The sequence below is a fragment of the Trichechus manatus genome, unplaced genomic scaffold (assembly GCF_000243295.1).
Source record: "Trichechus manatus latirostris isolate Lorelei unplaced genomic scaffold, TriManLat1.0 scaffold00120, whole genome shotgun sequence".
Lineage (NCBI taxonomy): Eukaryota > Metazoa > Chordata > Mammalia > Sirenia > Trichechidae > Trichechus > Trichechus manatus.
Window position 1 is genome coordinate 8078516 of NW_004444056.1, and position 21962 is coordinate 8100477.

A 21962-nucleotide genomic window follows, 5' to 3' on the forward strand; every position below is an offset into this window, starting at 1 on the left:
CCTAATTTCACCATCATATTTGAACGTGAGTTTTGCAGGATATATTATTCTTGGCTGGCAATTTTTTTCTTTCAATGTTTTATATATGTCATCCCATTGCCTTCTTGCCTGCATGGTTTCTGCCAAATAATCTGCATTTAGTCTTATTGTTTCTCCTCTGTATGTGACTTCTTAGTGTTTTTCTCGAGCTGCTCTTAAGATTCTTTGTCTTTGGTTTTGGAGAGTGTGATTATATGACTTGGTGAGTTTCTTTTGGGGTCTATCCTATATGAGGTTCGTTGTGCTTCTTGGATGACAAGCTTTTCATTTTTCATGATATTGTGGAAGTTTTCTGTCAGCAGTTCTTCAATGGTCCTCTCTGTTTTCTGTTTTCTTCCCCTGTTCTGGAACTCTGATTACTCGAAAATTTTTGCTTTTGATTGTATCCTACATCACTCTCATGGTCTCTTCATTTTTCTTTGTTCTTTTTTTCTGATTTTTCCTCAGAGTTTATCTAAGTGTTTGTGTTCAATTTCTCTGATCCTGTCTTCCACCATTTCAAACCTCTCAGCCCTTCTATGATGCTGTCCATTTCTGAAATTGTGTTGTTTATCTTTTGGATTTCTAATTGTTGTTTTTGTATCACTTCTAGTTGTGAATTGATTTTTGTCTTTTGTTCCTGCATTATTTTCCTGAATTCTTCCATTTTTTGTCTGTATTTTCCATGAATTTGTCTGCCTTTTCTATGAATTGGTCTGTTTTTTCCTCATTTTTCTCTGCTTTTTTGCCTCAACTCTTGGATAGCTCTGAATTTTAGCGATTTGAATTCCCTATAAGGTAGTTCTAGTGCCTTTTCTTCTACTGGAAAGTCACCTGGTGTTTTATTTTGGACGCCTACTGAACCATCCTTTCCTGTTTTTGTAAATGTTTTGATATTGTCTGCTGTCTTCTTGGGATTCGGTAGTTATTTTTTGTTTATTGATTGCAGATTTGTTTGTTTAGTCTGCTTTTTTGTGTGACTTGTTTATGTTTGAGCAGGTGGGCTGTGTGTTTTTTGTTTTTGCTCATCTCTGGGCACAATAACTTTCACCTCCTCCTCCAATTGGCAGGGTCAGTCACTCAGATGTGATACAGCAGGACAGGTCTAGCTGAAAAGAAGTTGCTGGGATGGGTTGTTTGTGGTACTTACTATGGCAACCAGGGTGGGCTGGTAATCAGTACAGGGCAGATTCTGGTAGGCCACGCCTGGGCTGCTTGGTGATGTGATGCTCAGTGCACGGTTCAGGTAGGCAGGATGAAGGGAGGATATTGTGATGTGTGGAGGTAAGATGGTTATGGGAGAGAGGAAAGAGGAACAGGAGCCAAAAACATACAAACAAACAAAAAAGAGTGCCAGCGGAGCTTGCTGTTGGAGTGGAGAGATGAGAGACTATGAAATGGAGAAAAACAAAAAGGAGGAAAAAAAGAAGAAAAAATGAATAAATAAAATTTAGAAAGAAAAAAGAAAAGCTCCCAGGGAGACCACCGGTGCAGCTGCAAGGTCTGGGGAAGTTATTCCCAGGCCGTGAAGTACAGCCTGGCCAGAAGGCATAGAGGTGTCACTCAGCACCAGGTTTTCAAGGGACAGGAAGAGAAGGAAAGTATAGAGAGATGAGAAACTGAGTAATGAAGAAAGACAGAAAGCGAAGAGAGAAAACAAAATAAAGAAATAAAAAAAGAACCCACCCCCAAAAATCAGAAAAAAACAAGAAAAAAGAAATGCCCTCAGGGATCCCTCTGCGTATCTGCACAATCTGATGGCGTAGGTCCTAAGCCGTGCAGTACTGCCCGGCTAGAACGGGCTCCCAGTTTGAGAAAAGAAAAAGAAAACAAACCAACAAACAATTCAAAACAAACAAACAAAAAAGCCCCAGGATCCCACCAGCGTGGCAACATGGGCCAGGAAGCAGTCTCACATTCTAGTGGCATTTCACAGCCTTTCAGGAAGAAGCAAAGATGGCGCACAGAGGCAGACATTTTAGAGAAAGGAGGGGGAGTGGTGAGAGGTAAGGAAAAAATCTAAAAAGTGGAAAAAATCAACACCAGCGGCCAAGAAATGGAACTTAGGGAGCTGGCCAGTGTGGGTGGGTGGAATCCAAGCAGCACTGGGGTGAAGCCAGTGCTTCCCGGCCAAAAGACTGTGGCTGCAGGAAGCAGAGGAGGCCGAGTGGGGGTGAAGGAGGGTGGGGGGTGGGAAAACGTATATCGCTGGTTACCATTTGTTCTGTCTCCTGCTGAAAGCTCCGTGAAGCTGCTTTCTCATACCTTCTGTTCGCTGGTCTCTGATAGGAGTCCAAGATGGTGGGTCCATGCTGCGTTAGCTGATAGGGGACCTCTGCATGTATCTCTCCTTGCTCTCTGTTCTCTGTCAGTTTCTTATTCCATTTTGGTGCTTGGCTGAGTTCTTTATCTCTTCATTTGATGCTTAGGGTTTCAGGATTGCTGTTTTCTCTGTTTGGCTTAGTTTTCTGGATCTTTGCTGTGAAGAGATAGTGTGGTGCTTCTGCCTATAGCGTCATGTTGCCCAGAAGTCTTTTTATTTTTTTTAATGGTCCTAACCCACATACTCACTAATGGGACTCAAACCACAATTTAGACAAAACACAAGCTACCCTACCATATGTCATTATTAACTGTCTTCCAGTCCAGGAGACCCCATGTGACCTAAGATATGTTACTGTTGCTATTAGGTGCTGTCGATCTGGTTCCAATTCATAGTGACCCTGTGTACAACTGAACGAAAAACGGTCCAGTCATTCACCGTCTTCATAATCCTTGCTATATTTGAGCTTATTGTTGCAGACACTGTGTCAATCCATCTCATTGAGAGTCTTCCTCTTTTTTGCTGACCCTGTACACTATCAAGCACAGTGTCCTTCTCCAGGGACTGATCCTTCCTGATAACATGTCCAAAGAACGTGAGATAAAGTCTTGCTATCCTTGCTTCTGAGGAGCATTCTGGCTATACTTCTTCTGAGACAAATTTGTTCATTCTCCTGGAAGTTCATGGTATATTCAATATTCTTCCTCAACATAATTCAAAAGCATCATTTCTTCAGTCTTCTTTATTCATTGTCCAGCTTTCAAATACACATCAGGTGATTGAAAATACCATGGCTTGGGTCAGGTCCACCTTAGTCCTCAAAGTGATATCTTTGCTTTTTAACACTTTAAAGAGGTCTTTTGCAGTGTATTTGCCAATGCAGTAGGTCGTTTGATTTCTTGACTGCTGCTTTATGGGCACTGATTGTGGATCCAAGTAAAATGGAATCCTTGAGAACTTCAATCTTTTCTCCATTTATCATGATGTTGCTTATTAGCCCAGTTGTGAGGATTTTTGTTTTCTTTATATTGAGGTGTAATCCATACTGAAGGCTGTAGTGGTTTGATCTTCATCAGTAAGTGCTTCAAGTCCTCATTACTTTCAGAAGCAAGGTTGTGTCATCTGCATATTGTAGTTTGTTAATGAGCTTTCCTCCAATCTTGACGCAGCCTTCTTCATCATACAGTGCACCTTTTCAGATCGTTTGCTCAGCATACAGATTGAATACTTATGGTGAGAGGATACAACCATGATGTACACCTTTCCTGACTTTTAACCATGGCATATCCCTGTCATGGATTGAATAGTGTCCCCCAAAAATATGTGTATCAATTTGGCTAGGCTATGATTCCCAGTATTGTGTGGTTGTTCACCATTTTGTCATCTGCTGTGATTTTCCTATGTGTTGTAAATCCTACCTCTATCATGTTAATGAGGTGGGCCAAGCGGCAGTTATGTTAATGAGGCAGGACTCAATCTACAAGATTGGATTGTGTCTTGAGCCAATCTCTTTTGAGATATAAAAGAGAGAAGTGAGCAGAGAGACAGGGGGACTTCATACCACCAAGAAAGCAGTACTGGGAACAGAGCATGTCCTTTGGACCAAGTGTTCCTCTGCAGAGAAGCTCCTAGTGCAGGGGAAGATTGATGACAAGGAACTTCCCCCAGAGCTGACAAAGCCTTCCCCTGGAGCTGCTTTCCTGAATTTGGACTTCTAGCCGACTAGACTGTGAGAGAATAAACCTGTTTGCTAAAGCCATCCACTTGTGATATTTCTGTTATAGCAGCACTAGATGACTAAGACAATCCCCTTGTTCTCTTCAAATGCCTGCCTCTTGGTCTATGTACAGGTTCCTTATGAGCACAATTAAGTTTTCTGAATTCCCATTCTTTGCAATTTTTATCCATTATTTGTTATGATCCACACAGTCGAATGCCTTTGCATAGTCAATAAAACTCAGGTAAACATCTTTCTGGTATTCTACGCTTTCAGCCAAGATCCATCTGACATCAGCAACAATATCCCCAAGATATACAGGGACCTATATCACAAAAAATATCACAAAGAGATTTGTAATCTGTAAAGTCACTGCCAACGTTCCACCTGCCCATAGGCAGGGACAGAGGTCAGCAAGGAGGGCGCCCCCAGGAGGAGTAACCAAAAAGAGGTTCACAAGATAAGCTCATCTGTGAGCAGACACCGAAAGACCTCAGAAACTGAGCATTAAATGGAAAGGCTGAGATGCAAATGCGTGTGTGTAGCATGGTCCCGTGTGCAAAAAAGGATGGAGGTGTATGCATATGGGAACTTCATAAAAATGTTCCAGAATCATCCACAAAAAACTGTCAGGGAGGGCTGCTTCTCGGGAGGAGGGCTGGAGATTTAACACTTCCTGTGTAGTCTGAATGTCATAATCATTCCTGTGTGCTTATTTTATCATTAAAAAGGGGATCTGAGGGGAAGGCCTTAGGTGGTGCAGAAGAGTGGATTCTGCCTCTTAGGCTGAGGACACTTGGTCCTACAGTGGGAACGTGTGTCAGGCAACTCAAATTTTTTGCTACTCTTCGAATGACAAAGTACCACAAATATTAGCTTGAGGTTACAAATAAATTTTAGTAAGTCAGTGAATTCACAAACACAACATCCGTGAATAATTAAGATCAACTAAATTTAGACCATTTTCATCACCACAAAAAGAAATGCTGATGCTCTCCTTAGCCATCATGCCCAAATCTAGACAACCACAAACCTACTCTGTCTCTAGCCTATTCTGGACATGTCGTATCAATGAACTCATACAATATGTGGTCTTCAGTATCAGCTGTTTTTGACATTTATCCATTTTGTAGCATGTATCAGAACATCTTTCCTTTTTATTGAATAATATTTCATTGTATGGATGTACCAAATTTTGTTTTTCTGTGTATCTGTTGCTGGACATTGGGTTTTTTCTACTTTGTAGCAACTGTAATGCTGCTATGAGCATTTGTGTACATGTTTCTGTGTGATTATACATATATTTTTACATACTTTTGGTACGTATATTTCTACAATTAGAATTTATATTTAAAAAAATGAGGAGGACTTGCATGTGTGGATACAGTGCAGCCTCTGAGATCTGCCATTGAAAAGCTGAACAAGGGCAGCGGTGCCCAAGCCCTTGTTGGGGAGGCTCCCTGCACTGTCTTCAAGGACTCTGTCTCTGGGAGGTGCACAGGAAACACAGGGAACAGTGAGAGAAGTTTCCATTCTGGGGGAGGCAGGTAGCAGTGTCGGGGCCAGAGGCACACTCTTCTGTGTATCACCTAGAAGTTTACATGAATGTTGTACCAGGATCGTGAGTCATTGGCATGGTTAAAACTGCGTGCCAACTTGGCTGGGCCATGATTCTTAGTGTTTTGGCAGTTGTGTATCACTTCCCTGTAGAGATTTGATATGTGACCACTTTCATGATGACATCTGCTGTGAGTAGCTGATCAGTTAAAAGAGTGTTTCCTTGGGCTTGTGGCCTGCATCAAATATAAGCAGACATTCTGACAAGGCTTGGGGGATTTTTTGCTCATGCTGGGTCCTGCAGCTTACTCCAGTTCGTCGGACTTCCAGCTCTTGGGACTTGAGCTAGTAGTTTACCTGTGGACTCATCTGCCAGTCTTGGGATTCTTCGGTCTTCCCAGCCTGTGAGCAAGAGACCTGCTCTCTGACCTGCCGGTCTTGGTTTTGCCAGCCACTGCAGCTATGTGAATCAGGAAAAGCCTCCAGCCTGACCTATGGATTTGGGACGTTTCAGCCTCTACAATCGCCTGAGCCATTTCCTGGAGAGAAATCTCTCTCTCTCTCTCTCCATATATATATATTTATATGCTTTACTGTTTTTGCTTCTCTAGAGAACCAAGCCTAAGACAGTCATTAAAGAAAAAAATCGTTTTTTTACTTACTATAGAGACAGAGACAGAGAGAGACAGACATACAGAGACAGAGACCCAGAGAAAGAGAGAGAAGGGGCTCTTTGCCTCCTAGGCAAGCAGATCCGCCCTTGCCTTACCCTCCTTCTTCTCAGCACCACTAGTTCCCTTTTCCCCACTCACACCTTTTCCCCAGCCTACACACCACTTTCTAGCCCCCACCATCTTTCTTCCAATATCTCACCCCCTTTACCTCCCACCCTCCTCCAACCTACCCCCTCCCTCTCTGCCTACCCCTACCCACTTCTCTCCCCCATTCAGAGAGCACAAGTGCAGGCAGAAATGCGGTATTTGCACCGTCCTGGGGAGAAGCCTGGAAGGAGAGGCAGTTGACTGGGGTGGGGCCACCAGCAGCTGTGAGGCCTGCTGAGGAGGCCCTGGCTGGGAACAAGGCTGCAGCACAGAGGTCATGGTGAGTGGACGGGTCACTCCTGCGGAGGAGTGGTGAGTGGACAGGATCTGAGCTACTGCCTCCTGTGGCTATCAAGAGGAGAGAGGCCCCAGAGCATTGCCTCTGGTAGCTCAGGCTGAGCAAGGTGAAGCTGTGAGATTTGAGTCACCCACAGAATTCTAGAAGGTGGGGGGGGTGTGGTCAGCCCTGCAGTTCCAGTTGGGGAACAAAGGCTCACAGTGAGTCCTGGTTCAGAGCCCTCCCTCAAGGTCCTTGCACCCTTCTGTCCCTCCTATATCTGCTCCTGGGCTCAGCCTCTGAGCGTCATGCTGCATCCTCTTCCTAGAACCTTCTCCCCTACAAGCTTCAGATAAATTGTCCATTCTCTAGGAAGAACATCCTGCATCCCCACATCCACTTGTTCTGGAATCTTCTGTTTATGTGTCTGCCTTTCCACCAGCTGAAAGCAGGACCCTGCCGTCCTGCCTCCATTGTACCCCCACCAAGTGGACAGAATGCATGGAATGAATGAGTGAATGGATGTGTGGTAGATGGATGGATGGGTGGGTGGGTGGACAGGACGATGAATAGATGGAAACCCAAGTGGCCTGCCCCCTCTCAGCAGGGTGACTAGGATGGTAGGGCTGTCCTTGTTCTCAGCGATAGCTCAGAGCATCCTGTCTTCTCAGGAGGCACAAGATCAACCTGCAACAGTAACTCACAAGATAGTGTCCACATACACTCAAGGCATGGTCCTTGTACTGAATAGGAAGAAATTGCCCCAACTTTATGTTCCACTTACTCATGTGAGTAACAAGATGTTCTAGAGCATAAGGCATACTGGTCCCCAAACTTGGGGTACCTGGAAGGATTCAGGACACGGGCCACTTCCCCGAGTCCACCTTCCCAGAGCTACTCATATCTCACGACCTGGGAGGTGGTGTCCCTGGTCACTCCTAAGTGGCTGCTCCAAACATGGCCGATGGCCTCACTCCAATGGCACCTGAACCTGCCCTCCAGGCACCAAGGAAACATCAGGAACCTCTCTTTCCCAACAAGAGACAGGGCCTAGTAAAGATAAAACATAGTTAAAAATCACCCAGGGACTGCAGTGTCCAAGGCAAGGTGACTCCTGCCCACATGCTGGGCAGCAAGCCACTCCTAGAGCCCACCGGGCCTGGGACATGAGTAGGACCTGGCAGGACATGGCCACCAGAGGGCAGCAGCCACAGGTCCAGGGTAGGTGGTCAGTGAGTGGGCTGAGGGAGGTACAGGAACCAGCTCCTCATGGGGTGCTTGCAGGCACCTCCCCATGGGGCGTGAGGTCTGAAGACAACGGGCTATTCAGAGACAGTCTGGGCACCCTTCTGCCTCAGACCCCACTCCCACCCACTAGTGGCTGGTCTGGACCCTCTGCCCATCATAGCCCCAGGGATACGTCTCAGACCAGCCCCTAAACACACACTGATTCCAGGTCCCAAAGCCTTTTGCACATTGTCTCTTGTACCTGAAGTGCCCACGACGTGCACCAGTCTCCCTCTCTTACTCAGGCCAGCCCCATGGAGAGGGCCCGCCCTGCTCACCTTTGTGCCGGGTAACTGACCTTGCCACGCTCGTTGTGGGGAGCGTCTGGCAGACGTGTCCTGGGCTCCTGTCACCAAGGGGCCTTGAGATCAGAACCGGAATCTGCAGATGAGCAGACACCACCGATGCCAGCAGAGACAGACGCCAGCCAGATGGGGTGGAGGGTTGTGCCCAGCCTCAGCGGAGGAGGCGCTTGGCCAGGACCAATTCCACCTCGATGCCTCGCCTGTACTTACAGGTGCCCAGAAAGTGTGGAAGGGCAGCTGGGGGCCTGCTCTCCGAGAAGGGCTTGTACCTTTCTCCTTGAGCTCTTCTTCAGTACGAGGACGGGACATATTCCTTAGGATACACATATGTTAACCTAGTTTGGGTATTTTTTAAGCGTCCCAGGTAATCGGCATGCCAGTGAAGCACAGGCTTGTCTCAGACTGCGGGGTTCCAGTCCTGGCTCCCAGCTAACCTCATCTGTACAATGGCGACAGTGATAGGCCTACTGGGGTGCTGTGAGGTTGAGGGGTCCGCACTGAGTCCTGGGTGCTGCGGCCCATCCACATCTCTGGCCTTCAGAGGCTCCTCCCAGGACCCCATGCAAAATGAAATCACGGGTCCTTTGTTCAAAAACCAGAAGAAAGTGTCCGGGAAGGTACTACAATATAACCCCTTCTCCTTTCTTCCCCAGTCTCTCAACCTGTTGTGATGTTTCTCTATTTGCTATTTAACGTCATTCTAAGTTAAAGAAAATTAAAAATTTAAATGACTAGTGTGAATTCTAAGGTCTCTGGGTGGTACAAACTATTTGTGCTGGACTAGTAACCTAAAGCTTGGTGGTTCAAACCCATTCAGTGATATCGAGGAAGAAAAGGCCTGGCGATCTTCTCCCACTAAGATTACAGGCAAGAAAACCCTATGGAGCAGTTCTACTCTGTAACTCACGGGGCCATGATGAGTCGGAACCGACACCATGGCAAGCACCACCTAGCCTAAACTCAACCATTCATCTTTATATTGTGAGATGGCAGTTTTTAGTGCAAATAGAAGAGCGTTTAACAAGTACACAGATTCATCAGAGTTGCACACTTGTATTTCGTAGCTCCTATGTGAATATATGTTTCGTTCTCATCAGAACAGTGGAAGGCAGCATAAACCGTTATTTCACTCCTGGGTACACACAGCACTACCCACCGTACTGGTGGGCAATGAACGACTGGAAGCACAGGAAGGAGGGTTGCCCCTTTCCCGTCCCTTCAGCACGTGTGGTTGGTTAACACAGGGAAGGAACAGGCAGAGAAAGGGCGTGATGGCTCCTGGGTCCTCCATGTTTCCTGGAGCACCGCTGCCTTCTCTCCGTGGGAAGGGGAAGAAGGGACTCCGCCCACTCAGGTGTAGAGGGAGCATGCTCACCTCTACCTCGCGGAGGTCCACGGGAATCTGCTCCTGCAGGTGTAAATGTGACGGCGGACATGCGTATTGGGCATCTCCTCTTCTCACACACAATCAGTTGTCCCACCTGTCTTCATTTACAAGACATATGTTCAAAGACAGAAATAAAGTCCTTACCTGGGAAACCTGCTACGGCCTTTCTGGTCACCTTCAGGCTTCTCCAGGAACAAGCTTGATGGCCACACAAGGACAAGGTGAGGCTGGGTTCATCTCTCAGGACCCTTGTCCCTCTGGGCTCCTCAGGCTAGGGGTCAGACCCAGGGGACGGCTGGGCTGTGCGAGTAGGGGGTGACAGGTGCTGTCCACTGCGGCCGGTCCTCTCCTTCTGTAGGGCTTGAGCTTAACTCGATCACTGCAAGCGTTCCCTCCGTGAACTGTGTCTCGGGATGTTTGCTGTCTCGGCAATTTTAAAAAGAGCCATAAACCTGGAACAGAAAGTGCGCTCTGGTCGGCATCCCTTCTCCCTCCCTGTCCCTTCTCCCCTGGCAAACCCAACCCAGAGATGGGGGACAGCAGAAGCCAGGAGTGGGAGATTTCACCTGAGATCCCCCCATGAGTGGAGGTCCACCAGTGGGTTGGGGACTCTAAGGTGCCCAGTGTTGGCCAGGGCCCAGGGCCTCCCAGGCGATGGGGTACTGTCTCAGGGTGAGGACCCCATAACCCCCCAGCACTGCACGGGGGTGGGGTGAACTCAGGGGTTTGTTTCTTTTTCTATTTTAATTATGCACACTCTAAAACCTTCAGACAGAGCACAGAGTGAAAACATAAGAACAAGAAATCTGGCTCCCTGCACCTGGTCATTCTCCCTAAAGGTCAAAGGTCAGCACCAATGACAGATCCAGCTCCCCCCCCCCAAAACACCAGTCTTGCCAGGGGAGCCCTCTTCTGCAGGTGACGCTCCATGACCAAGAACTGGTGGTGAAGGTCTGAGCCCTGCTCTCAGAAACCTCTGCGACCCCAGAGCCGGCCTGAAGGTGGGGTTCGGGAGTCGGCCCTGGGCCTGAGGCCTTTTAACTCCATCCCTGACTCCAGGCCCAGGGACCTCGCCTGGTCTCCTCCCAGGCCAGGTCTCTGCTGCACACCCCTCCCCTTCCTGCTTGTCCTCCAACCTGAGGCCTTGGTCAGTCCCTCTCTCCCCTCCCCCCCCTCTGGGCTGTAAACCAGGTTCAGAGCCTGCAGGCTGGGTGATGGTGGAGCCACCAGGAGTCTCCAGCCTCCCTCAGAGCACCCAGAGTCGCCTTGAACCCTGAAGCTGGGAGTCCCTGGTCCGACCTAACCCCCTGTGTCCCTGTGTCCCCTTCTCCCCAGCCTTGGAATTCCCTGCCCCCCATTTATAGACAGGTGACTGTGGCTCCAGGAGGGAGATGCTCCCACAAGGAAGGGGACTGGGACTGGTGATGGGGACAGGGGAAGGAATGGGGGAGGGGATGATGGTAACCAGACAGGGAGTGTATAGGGACCAGGACCCAGGACAGGACAGGCCCCTCTGGTGCTGCGCCCTGCTCCAGGCCACCCTCCTGCCGTGATCCAGGCTGCACAGGGTTTTGCTGGAGGAGCTGAGCTGCGCCTCCCCGCCTCATGCCCCGCCCCCTCAGCTATTTCAGGGCCACATGGAATAGCTTAGCTATCTGCCCCCAGCCAGGTCCCCAGGCAGACTCTCCCCTGATTATGACAGTCCATGTAGCCTGTCAGGGGACATTCTGATTTGAGATTTCTTTTGATCCTTGCGGTAGGCAGGTAACGGGGGAGAGGGGGATTAACCCCATTACAGATGAGGAAACCGAGGCCCAGGAGGCTGAGCAACAAGAGCACCCACCTCATTCCTACATCGAGGCATCTGAGGTCACAGGCACCCCAAGGACAAGAACAGGAAGGCAGGGGCTGGGGAAGGAGAGAGCATTTGAGAATGGAACCATGTCCTCAGTGACAGGACTGCAGCCACCTCAGAAACATCTCTGGAGCCCAGAACCAGCCTCTGCCATCTGAGTCCCTCCAGCTAATGCCAATGGCACTGCTTGAGAAGTCCCCACTTTCTGGCCTGGGGACCCCAACCTAGCTTTGCACCCCACAGCCCACTCCTAGTCTGCCTTGAGCTCAAGCTGCATCCTAGGAGAAGAGGGAGCCCCCAGACACCCTGGGGCCAGTGGCATCTGACAAGCCTTAGTGAGGGCCTGTGTGTCTGCAGAGACATGTGTTGGCCCTTCATCCTTGGTGTGTCTCGGAGGGCCCCTGGGAATTTCTTTTTTTAAAGAAGTGGGTTTTTTGTACTTAAGGGAAGCTGGTAGGAGGCCTCAGGGGAGAGATCAAACCCGAGAACAGAAACAAAGCCTCCAGCATCAGAGAGCAGAGGCAGGCGGCTCCTGACTGGGAATGGGAGGCAGAGCCTTGGTTCTGGCTGACAGAGACCTGAAGTCGGGACTCAGTGGTCCCCTTCTCTCTTTCCAGCTCGTCATGAGTCTAGGGGAGCTGGCGAGCAGGGTGTGGCGAGCTCTGGGATCAGGACTGGCTGAGGGCTGCGGCTATAAGGAGGTGCAGAAGTGCTTCCTGCTCCCCTCCCTGCACAGTCCGCCATGGAGCATGGCTTGTTAGGAACCATCATAGGTGGGTGACGACACATGGCCCCTGTGGTCGTTGGGCCCTGGGGTATGGCCAGCATGGATGCAGAGAGGGTCGAACCCAGAGATTGTAGGTGAGATAGAGGGCAGTGTGGAGGAAGGTGGCTGACCTGGGGGTGTGTCATCCACCCACCCAGACTCAGATCCCAGCTGCCCACCGCCAGATGCCTACTGCAAGTGGCAGACATCAGGAGGTTCTTCTCCCAACGCCCCCAAAAAGAGAGAGGGTAGCCATTGGCATGCTAGCGGCACATTCTGCCACCAAGAGTCCATCATAAGGGTTGGCTCCCCCTCACTCCACATCTAAGCCAGCCTTTTGTCACTTCATTCTCAAACGTGAGATACCTCAGTTGGGTGAGGAAAGGCTGCAAAAGAAGACAAAAGGCCCAGATACTCAGGGGAAAAAATGAGTCCAAGGACACAGATTGTCATTCAGTAAAGAGAAGAAAACAAAACAAAATCTCTGATATCAGACCAAGAACAGAATGCCAAGGAAAAAGCACAAAAGCCACAACAACGCAAGAAGCTGCTCTTGGAAATCAAACATACAATTCCTGCAAGGAAACATATAAGTGCTGGAAAACAAAATTCAGGAAATCTAGTGCATGGAAGAAACGCACAAGAAAACCTAAAATATGAAAGAGAAAAAAATAGAAGACAAGGATTAGTCCGGGAGGTCCGATATCTCATCAACTGCAGCACCAGGGAGTGAGAACCGAAAGAAAACAAAAACTGAAACTTAACCTGTTGAGGTCAAGATGATTCTGACTCATAGTGACCCTATAGGACAGAGTAGAACTGCCCCATGTGGTTGCCAAGGATGTAAATCTGTATGGAAGCAGACTGCCACATCATTCTCAGAGCGGCAAGTAGGTTAGAACCACTGACCTTTTGGTTAGCAGCTGAGTGCTTAACCACCGAGCAACCAGGGCTCCTATTAGGAAAGGAGAATAGAAATAGGGGAGGAGACATAATAGAAAATGCCCTGGAGCAAAGGGAGAATGGGTGTTCCAATCAGTGACCCTCCAGAATGCAGAGCTGGTTGAATGAAAAAAAATAGTCTCATACTAAGGCAGGTCACTGAGAACTTACAGAGCTCCCATGGATAAAGATTTTCTCCTTGAGTCCCGCAAACTCAGGAAGATTGTGGACAGAACAAGCAGGTCCCTAGAGAATTGAGCATCAGGCGTCACTGAACTTCAACAGCACAGTGTTAATGGACTCTCAAGTTCTAAGGGAAATGATTGCAGCATTTAGTCCATGTGTCCATCAGAATATAGATATGCTCAGACACTCGAGGACTCAGTGTTCACTTCCCACACACCACTGTTAGAAACTGATTTCACGACACACTCAAACAAAACAGGCGCATACACCTTTTAGGAGGGAGCTTCTGAAGTGCACATATTAAGTGGGAGCCACTGATTCCAGGCAGGGAACTGTGAGGGAAGGCTGTTCAGTGCACCCAGAGAGAGCACCACGTGGAGGGGTGAGGGGCCATCAGTACAATTCAGAGCTTGTAAGGCTGTGAGAACACGATCTAGGCACTCAGTGGAAGAAAAAAAAGGCAATCAGAAACTCCAAGATGGAAATAAAAGCATAAGAAAAAGGCAGTTTTAAGCATGACTTGGAGTTCCTGAGTGGTGCAAATGGTTAACATCCTCGGCCAATAACCAAAAGGTTGGAACTTCAAGTTCACCCAGAGGTGCCTCAGAAGAAAGGCATGGCAATCTACTTCCAAAAAATCAGCCACTGCCAACAGCATGGAGCACAGTTCTACTCTGACACATGTGGGATCGCCATGAGTCGAAGTGCCTAGATCTGCAGGGCACAGTTATGAGTGGTTTACACTTTAGTTCTCCCAACAGTCAGTATGACGAACATATCTATTTTACAAAGAAACTGAGGATGAGGAGTTTGACAGGCTCACACCACTTGCAAGGGGTGGGGGTAAGATGGGGATTCGAGCTCTCTGACCTGAAAGCCCACTTGGCCTCGCAGCCTTACACCCACAGTCCACACGAGTCAAACTGAGCACGGCATGATGTTAAGCTCCTATAAGGACATAAAAGGAGTCCAGTCTGGCCTCGGGCTGCACTTGGCATCACGCACTGATGTCACTGTCTTGAAGTTCTTCACAATGTTGGCACAGGCCTGAGGACAGTGTGGCCGGACTTGAACAGCCTTTTTAGGTGGCACACCAGAGTGGTCATGACCACTGCTTCACTCCTGGAGGTGGTGTCTCTGCCACCAACTTGGAAGATCCTCCTGAATCTGAAGTTACACAGATGGATGCAAATGTGCCCAGGTGAGTCCAGGGTCAAGGGGGACATGAAGTAAAGGGAAAAGTCAAGCACTGACCCTCTCCTTGTTTAAAATGTTGCTGCTTGGTTCATCTTGGATTTTTTTGCATTACTTCTGATTTTTTAGAATGTTGCATTCAAATACGATTTATCTTGATGACTGAGGTTTTTGAGCCCTTTTAGATATTGTCCTTTAGGCAAGCACCTTGCTCACTTCGCCTCCTCATCACTGGAGTGGACAGTGCAAAAGTGGACACTCATCTGTCTAAGGCTGGGGGCAGGACGGGCCAGAGTAGGGGCTCAGGAGTGCTACCTCAAGTGCAGAGGTGGAAGCACTAGACTTGTGAAGTAATTGTATTAAAGTAGTGGGGAGATGGGGCGGTTTCAGGGAGCTGGATTCTTATCAGTCTTCCTAAGAGGAAGTCAGTCCATATGTGTAATGCTGACAGTGAAGGAAGAGTGGTGTGGTGGCCCCGTTATTCCGTGACCTGGGTAATCAGAAAACAGGTCATCAGACACAGCCCACCAGGGTGGGAGTGGGTTATAAGTCCTTCTTTTCTGTCAGGTGTTTAAGCAATGAAGTACTACAAAGGAATGCCACAGAACAAAAATGATTTTTAACAACTTCAGTAAATACATTCTGAATTTGAAAATTGAAAGAAGAGCAAAATTAACTGTCAGGAAAGTTTAGGGAAAAAGACAAAAACTTGGCCCTCCTGGGTAAGGGTTAAAGGACAAAGAGGTAACTCCTCTGTCTTCCGGACACAGAGAGGTCACGGTGTTTACAAAGGAGAACGCATCAGACACCAGGGACACAGCTTCAGAGATGGAGGAAGGTGGAGGCCTTGTGTGCTGTATGTGAGTGAGGCCAGTGTGGCTCAGACGTTGGGGCGCTGGGACTTCCATGTGGACCCGACATGGGGTGGAGGTGGGATTCCGGGCAGTCCTCAGAAAAACGGCATCAGTATGGAACTAGTGCTCCTTTCAGGAGAAACGATACTCCTAGGTAAGCAGTGGTGGTAGGATGGCATTTTCAGGAGGGTCACTCAGCCCGATGAGGAGGGGGCCCTTTAACGTGACAGCAGTGTGAGCCCAAGTCTTCTGTGGGCAATAACCGCCCCTCCCTCCTCAGGCTGCTCCACTGGACCAGGTGCAAGTGAACTAGCGGCCCGAGTGTCCCAACATTTGGCCCTACAGGCTGAGAGCAGAGACGTGGTGAGATGGAGGGACGGGCATCAGGTGGGGGTGGCCTGGGCGCGGGGCTGAGAGGTGGAACCAGGCGGCAGTGTCTGAGAGTTGGGGCAATCCATGTGCCAGGCGAAAGATGGTATTGATTCATTTTGAAGAATGAGGAAACAGAAGCAAAACAAGTCCAGTAACTTGCTCATGGTCACCCAGCTAAGTAAAGGGGTTGGGAGGAACTTGACCCCATAAGGTCTCCACCAGGGGAAATAGAGGTCCCCAGGTAAAAAGGGGACTGAGCAGCCATGAGGGAAAAGGGGTCCAAGACTCTAATCTCACCCACTAGGAACCCTCCTGTGGAGTCCTTCTTCCCTCCTGTCTCCATGGGCAAAGACATGAGGACCCCTAGAGGTCGGGGATACTTTTGTCCAGACTCCAATGTAAACAATCAAATCCAGGTTATTTAAAAAGTTGAGGGTCTCTGCAGCTCTTTAAACCATCAGCCAAGAAACGGGTCCTATCAGGGCCAGGTGGGGTTTGACTCTTACATCTGCACAATCGGAAGCCGGTGTTTAAAACTGAAAGTCTCAACACTAGTGGCAGAGAAAACACCAATTTCATAGTACTTTGAGGTTGTTATTATTACTACCTTTAAAAAATCAAAAACCCGTTGCCGATTCCCACTCATAGCAGCCCTACAGGACAGAGCAGAACTGCCCCACAGGGTTTCCAAGGAGCAGCTGGTGGATTCGAACTGCTTTTTGGTGAGCAGCTGAGCTCTTAACCACTGCACCACCAGGGCTCCATTGGTACATTTATGCATCCCAAAACAGATTTTAAAAACTCGATGTCTCCCTCTTTCTGCCCTCTCCAGATACTCCATGAGAAAAACATTAGGAGGATCATCATTTAATGGAGCCACTCAGAACTTCAATCTGTGGCTGAGAAATCCCCACCTCTTCTGTCTGTGCCTCTCACAGAGACTGTTATTAGCTGCCCATTAGCCTCCACCTCATGGAGAGCCTATGTATAACAGAGTGAAAATTTGGTACCGTGCCATCTTCGTGATCATTGGCATGTTTGATTCCTGTCGGACAATATCCTGCTCTGATCCATAAGGATATCATTGACTAATTTAAAAAAATAGATTGCCAGGCATTTCTTCCTAGTCTGTTAATAGTCTGGAACCACCGTTGAAACCTGTCCACCTGGGTGACCCTGCTGGTATTTGAAATATTGGTGGCACAGCTTCCAGCCATGACAGCAACATCTAAGCCACCACAGCACAACAAACGGACAGATGAGTGGAGACTCAGATTAAACCAAAAGAAAAAGCAAACCCATTTCCATTGAGTCGATTCTGATGCATAGCGACCCTAAAGGGCAGACCAGAACTGTTCCATATGGTTTCCATGGCTGTAAATCTTTACAGAAGCAGACTGAGACATCTTCCTCCCACACAGCAGCTGGTGGGTTCTAACCACTGACCTTTTGGTTAGCAGCTGAGTGCTTTAACCTCTGTACCACCAGGGTTCCTTCAGAGACTAGGCCCTATAAAATACCTGTCCATAAATAGAAGGGCCTTAAAGAGCTAGTAATTTTATGACTGATATTAAACATTTGAACCATATGTTTAAAAGTGAAAATTTCCATCTACATGCAAAAAGAAAAACTAAAGACATTACAGGGTTTGGTTCTTTTCTTCACCACTTGATGACCACAGCCTAACAAGATACTATTAGGTGAACTATCAGTATATTTACACATGGTTATTGGCCAAGGAAGGAGCCCCACTACTGGCATGGTGGCTAAGTGCTCTGCTGCTAACTGAAAGGTCAGTGGTTAGAACCCACCTAATGCTACAGAAGAAAAGACCTGGAGATCTGTTCCCATAAAGATTACAGCCTAGGAAACCCTATGGTGCAGTTCCACTCTGTCTATAGGGTCATTGAGTTGGAATGGACTTGACAGCACACAATGAACAATGAAATTCTGAGACAGAAGAGCCCACCAGCCCTCCTGAGCTCTACCGCACACGTGCATAGCCTTTGCCAACACCTATGCCTTGGCCTCCTCTATACTATGAACTGAGATAGATTGATGTCCAGTATATATTGTTAAGTGGGAAAAAGTACATTTATGTGAAGAAAACATGATAAATAACCAACATACACTCATGTATATATTTCTGTATTCTGGGGGAGGGATATTTCTGAGAAACACTGGGAGGTTACACAGGAAGCAAAATGGAAATGGTTACCAATGGGTGGTGATAGTAACTGAACACAAGTACTATAGGAGGAAGTCAGCCTTCTCAATACATCTTGTCATACAGTCTTCAGTTTTGAACCATGTGAAAGTTTTATGTTAAAGGGATAATTCAAAACAAACTTTGAAATTAAATGTAAACAGAAAGAGTAAATGTAGTAACATATCAAACTGCCACTGCCCATCTGGGAGTTTGACATACTGTGGTGGCTGGCATGTTGCTGATGCAGGAAGCTATACCACCAGTACTTCAAATATGAGCAGGGTCACCCATGGTGGACAAGCATTAGTGGGGCTTACAGACTTCAACAGCCCAGGAAGACTTGGCAATCTACTTTAGAAAATCAGTCAATAAAAACCTTAAGGATCACAACAGAACATCGTCTGATTTAGTGCTGAAAGAAGAGCCCACTGGGTTTGAAGCCACTACTCAAAACTATCAACGATCATGAAGATGGTGCAGAACTGGGCAACATTTTGTTCTGTTATGTAGGAGGTGATGGAGCCCTGGAGGTGCAATGGTTTAGCACTTGGCTACTAACAAAATGGTTGACAGTTCAAACCCACCCAGCAGCTCCACAGGAAAAAGACCTGGCAATCTGCTTATGTAAAGATTACGGCCAAGAAAACCCTATGGGGCTATTTTCTGTCACATGGAGTCACTATGAATTGGAATTGACTCCATGGCACAGAACAACATAAATAAGGTCACCATGAGCTAGAGCCAACTCGATGGCAGCAAACAATATAAAATTGATCAGTAACTATGCACAAGAGTTTGTGCTCAAGCCAACGTTTAAGCAAGGCAATCTTGTATTAATATCCTTAATGTAAATATATAATCAGTATAAGTACAAAAGCAAAGGTGAAAAAACTCAGGACTTTACAAAATAAGTTTTTAGTCAGTAGTACTCTTAGTATTATGACATTGAAACTATTTGAATATTACTAGGAACCAAGGTTATTAAAACAGATGCAAATGTAAAATAATAGAAAGTGACAAGGTTTGCCCATTTAGCTGTCCCATGAATGTTCCTTGTTTCAGCCTAATAAATCAGCCTTGAGCAAACACTTCTGAAAACCATTAGAATTCTTGCTAAAATCCTATCTTCCTGCCATATTTTTGCTTACCAACTTCAAATTAGTAAGTTTTCAGTGCCCCATGACACCCAGAACTTATAAAAGACCTCTTGCCTCACCTTACCCCTTGGAGTTGAACTCAGACTTATGCTGAGTTCTCTTTCCTATCACAAGACTGAATAAAGTCTAGTTTGCCTGTTTAACATTGTCTAGCATCATTTTGCATATTTAACATTGTCTGGCACCATTTCTTATACATACATACATATATATAACCTTGAATTTGTATTAGGAATAAGACTATCAATATATGATATAAGAAATTATGTATTTTACATGCTCACTGAAATGCCGAGACAAAACTGACTCAATTCTAACAGGTTTCGGTTTATCACCGAGCACATATATCGCACACACGTTTGTTTTTAAAAGGAACCAGAGGTTTGGGGAGAAAGGGTTGATTCCAGATCTGAAAGAGGAAAGTACAAAGTGATCCAGGGCCTTCTTTTGCATTCAGACACTAATAGGGTTGTGTCAACAATCTATGTGGTTGGTGCAACTAAGAAACTGAATAAACTTTAATTTTTATTAATTTAAATATAACAATAAACTTGATTCAATTATTGGAAAAGTATGCTTGGAGTAACCTGTGATTGTGAACCTACTTTTCAACAATAAAATTTATGAAATGTGCTGCTTCTGGATTCTGGAAGATGGAGTACAAAAAAAGGAAATATAAAATGCCTCATAAATATCTTAATTTAGTTAATTTCATTTATAATTTTTACCTTGACAATACATGGACATATTGGTTTAAATAAGATTTTTCATTAAAAATTTCACATTTACATTTTTAAATGTCTACTATGGCTACTAAAATATTTTAAAGTACATCGTTGACCTGCATTACATTTCTATTAGAACTGTGCAAGACCCAACATCTACCTTACAAAAAATACAGAAGACAAACTAATTAGAGAAAATCATAATAAAACAAATACGGTAAAACCTGTGAGCCGCAAAGTGATGGGAGTGCCTTGTTTTACCAGGTCTTGCATGTTTTCCACCTTTGGCTGCTTACCACTTTTCCTTTGCTCTCTATTAAGAATCTTACATCATAAACACCCAGTGAGTTTTTCTTCTCTGACAGGTTTCTGACTTGCACGGGTATGACTGTATCAGAATGCTGAACACTTTAACATTTTACAAGACAAGCAGGAGAATGTTCTGTGTAAGACAGATTAAAAAGATCTAGAAATAAAAAGGAAACCTGGAATTATGGTTTAGACACTAACTTCAAAAAACCCAACAACCATAATTTATGGACAACTGGAGAAATTTTCATTTGTTGTGAGGGACAATGAAGATCTGAGCTGTTCTGGTAGGAAACTGACCTTATCTGTAGGAGCTTAAAGGGTGAAGTGAATGTCTGCAATTAACCATCAGTTGTTTCATCATAATAATTCATATACATAGAAAAACTCCTTACATTTATAAAGGCTCTTGAAACCGTGAATTTTTTTTATTGTACTTTAGGTGAAGGTTTACAGAACAAATTGTTTCTTATTAAACAGTACACACATTGTTTTATGACATTGGTTAACAACCCCACGACATGTGAGGACTCTCTGTTCTCAACCTTGAAGTACCTTTTCTTTTGTTGGTGAAAATATACACAGCCAAAAATACACCATTTCAGAAATTTCTACATGTAAAATTCAGTGACATCTATTACATTCTTCCAGTTGTGCTGCTATTTCTCACTATCCTTTTCCAAATTATTCCATCACCATTATCTTCAACTCACTGGCACCTAGGCTTCCCATCAAACTTTTTGAGTAGCTGTTGTAAATTTAATCTCACATAGATAATTCTTTTAAAACATGAATTTTTATATGATTAGTGAGGTTTGAGGAATCAAAACAGAATTTCCCACATTCCATATATTCAAAACGTTTCTCTCTGGAGTGATTTCTTATGTATTCAGTGAGGGATGAGGAATAACTAAATGCTTCCCCACAATCCTTACTGAAAGCCTCTCTCCACTGTGAATTCTTATATGTGTAGTGAGGTGTAAGGACTGACGAAAGGCTTTGCCACATTTCTTACATTCATAAGGCCTCTCATCACTGTGAATTTTCACGTTTAGTGAGGACTGAGAAGTGACAAAAGGTTTTGCCACATTCCTTACATTCATAAGGCCTCTCACCACTATCAGTTCTTATATGTGAAGTGAGCTGTGAGGAGTAACTAAAAGCTTTGCCACATTCCTTACATTCATAAGACCTTTCACCACCGTGAGTTCTCATATGTATAGTGAGGTCTGAGGAGTGACAAAAGGCTTTGCCACATTCCACACATTTATAAGGTTTCTCTCCACAGTGAGTTCTCATATGTTTAGTGAGGTTCGAGGAAACACTAAAGGCTTTGCCACATTCCTTACATTCATAAGGCCTCTCTCCACTGTGAGTTCTTACGTGTTTAGTGAGGTTTGAGGAGTGACTAAAGGTTTTGCCACATGCCTTACATTCATAAGGCCTCTGATGACTGTGAGTTCTTGTATGTGAACTGAGGTGTGAGGACTTACTAAAAGCTTTGCCACATTTCTTACATTCATAAGGTCTCTCACCACTGTGAGTTCTAATATGTACAGTGAGGTCTGATGAGTGACAAAAGGCTTTGCCACATTCCTTACATTCGTAAGGTCTCTCTCCACAGTGAGTTCGCATATGTGCAGTGAGGGCTGAGGACCAATGAAAGGCTTTGCCACATTCCTTACATTCATAACGTCTCTC

General features: G+C 46.1%; 1 protein-coding gene across 1 annotated transcript in view; it reads right to left on the reverse strand.

The window, feature by feature from the left end:
* Positions 1–21216: 21216 nt before the first annotated feature.
* Positions 21217–21962, reverse strand: part of LOC105756692 (zinc finger protein 266-like) — a 4171-nt gene continuing 3425 nt past the window's right edge. Inside the window, exon 3 of the mRNA XM_023738657.1 lies at positions 21217–21957. Coding sequence (XP_023594425.1) covers positions 21294–21957 — 664 coding nt within the window. The 3' untranslated portion in view covers positions 21217–21293. The remainder of the gene's footprint in view (positions 21958–21962) is intronic.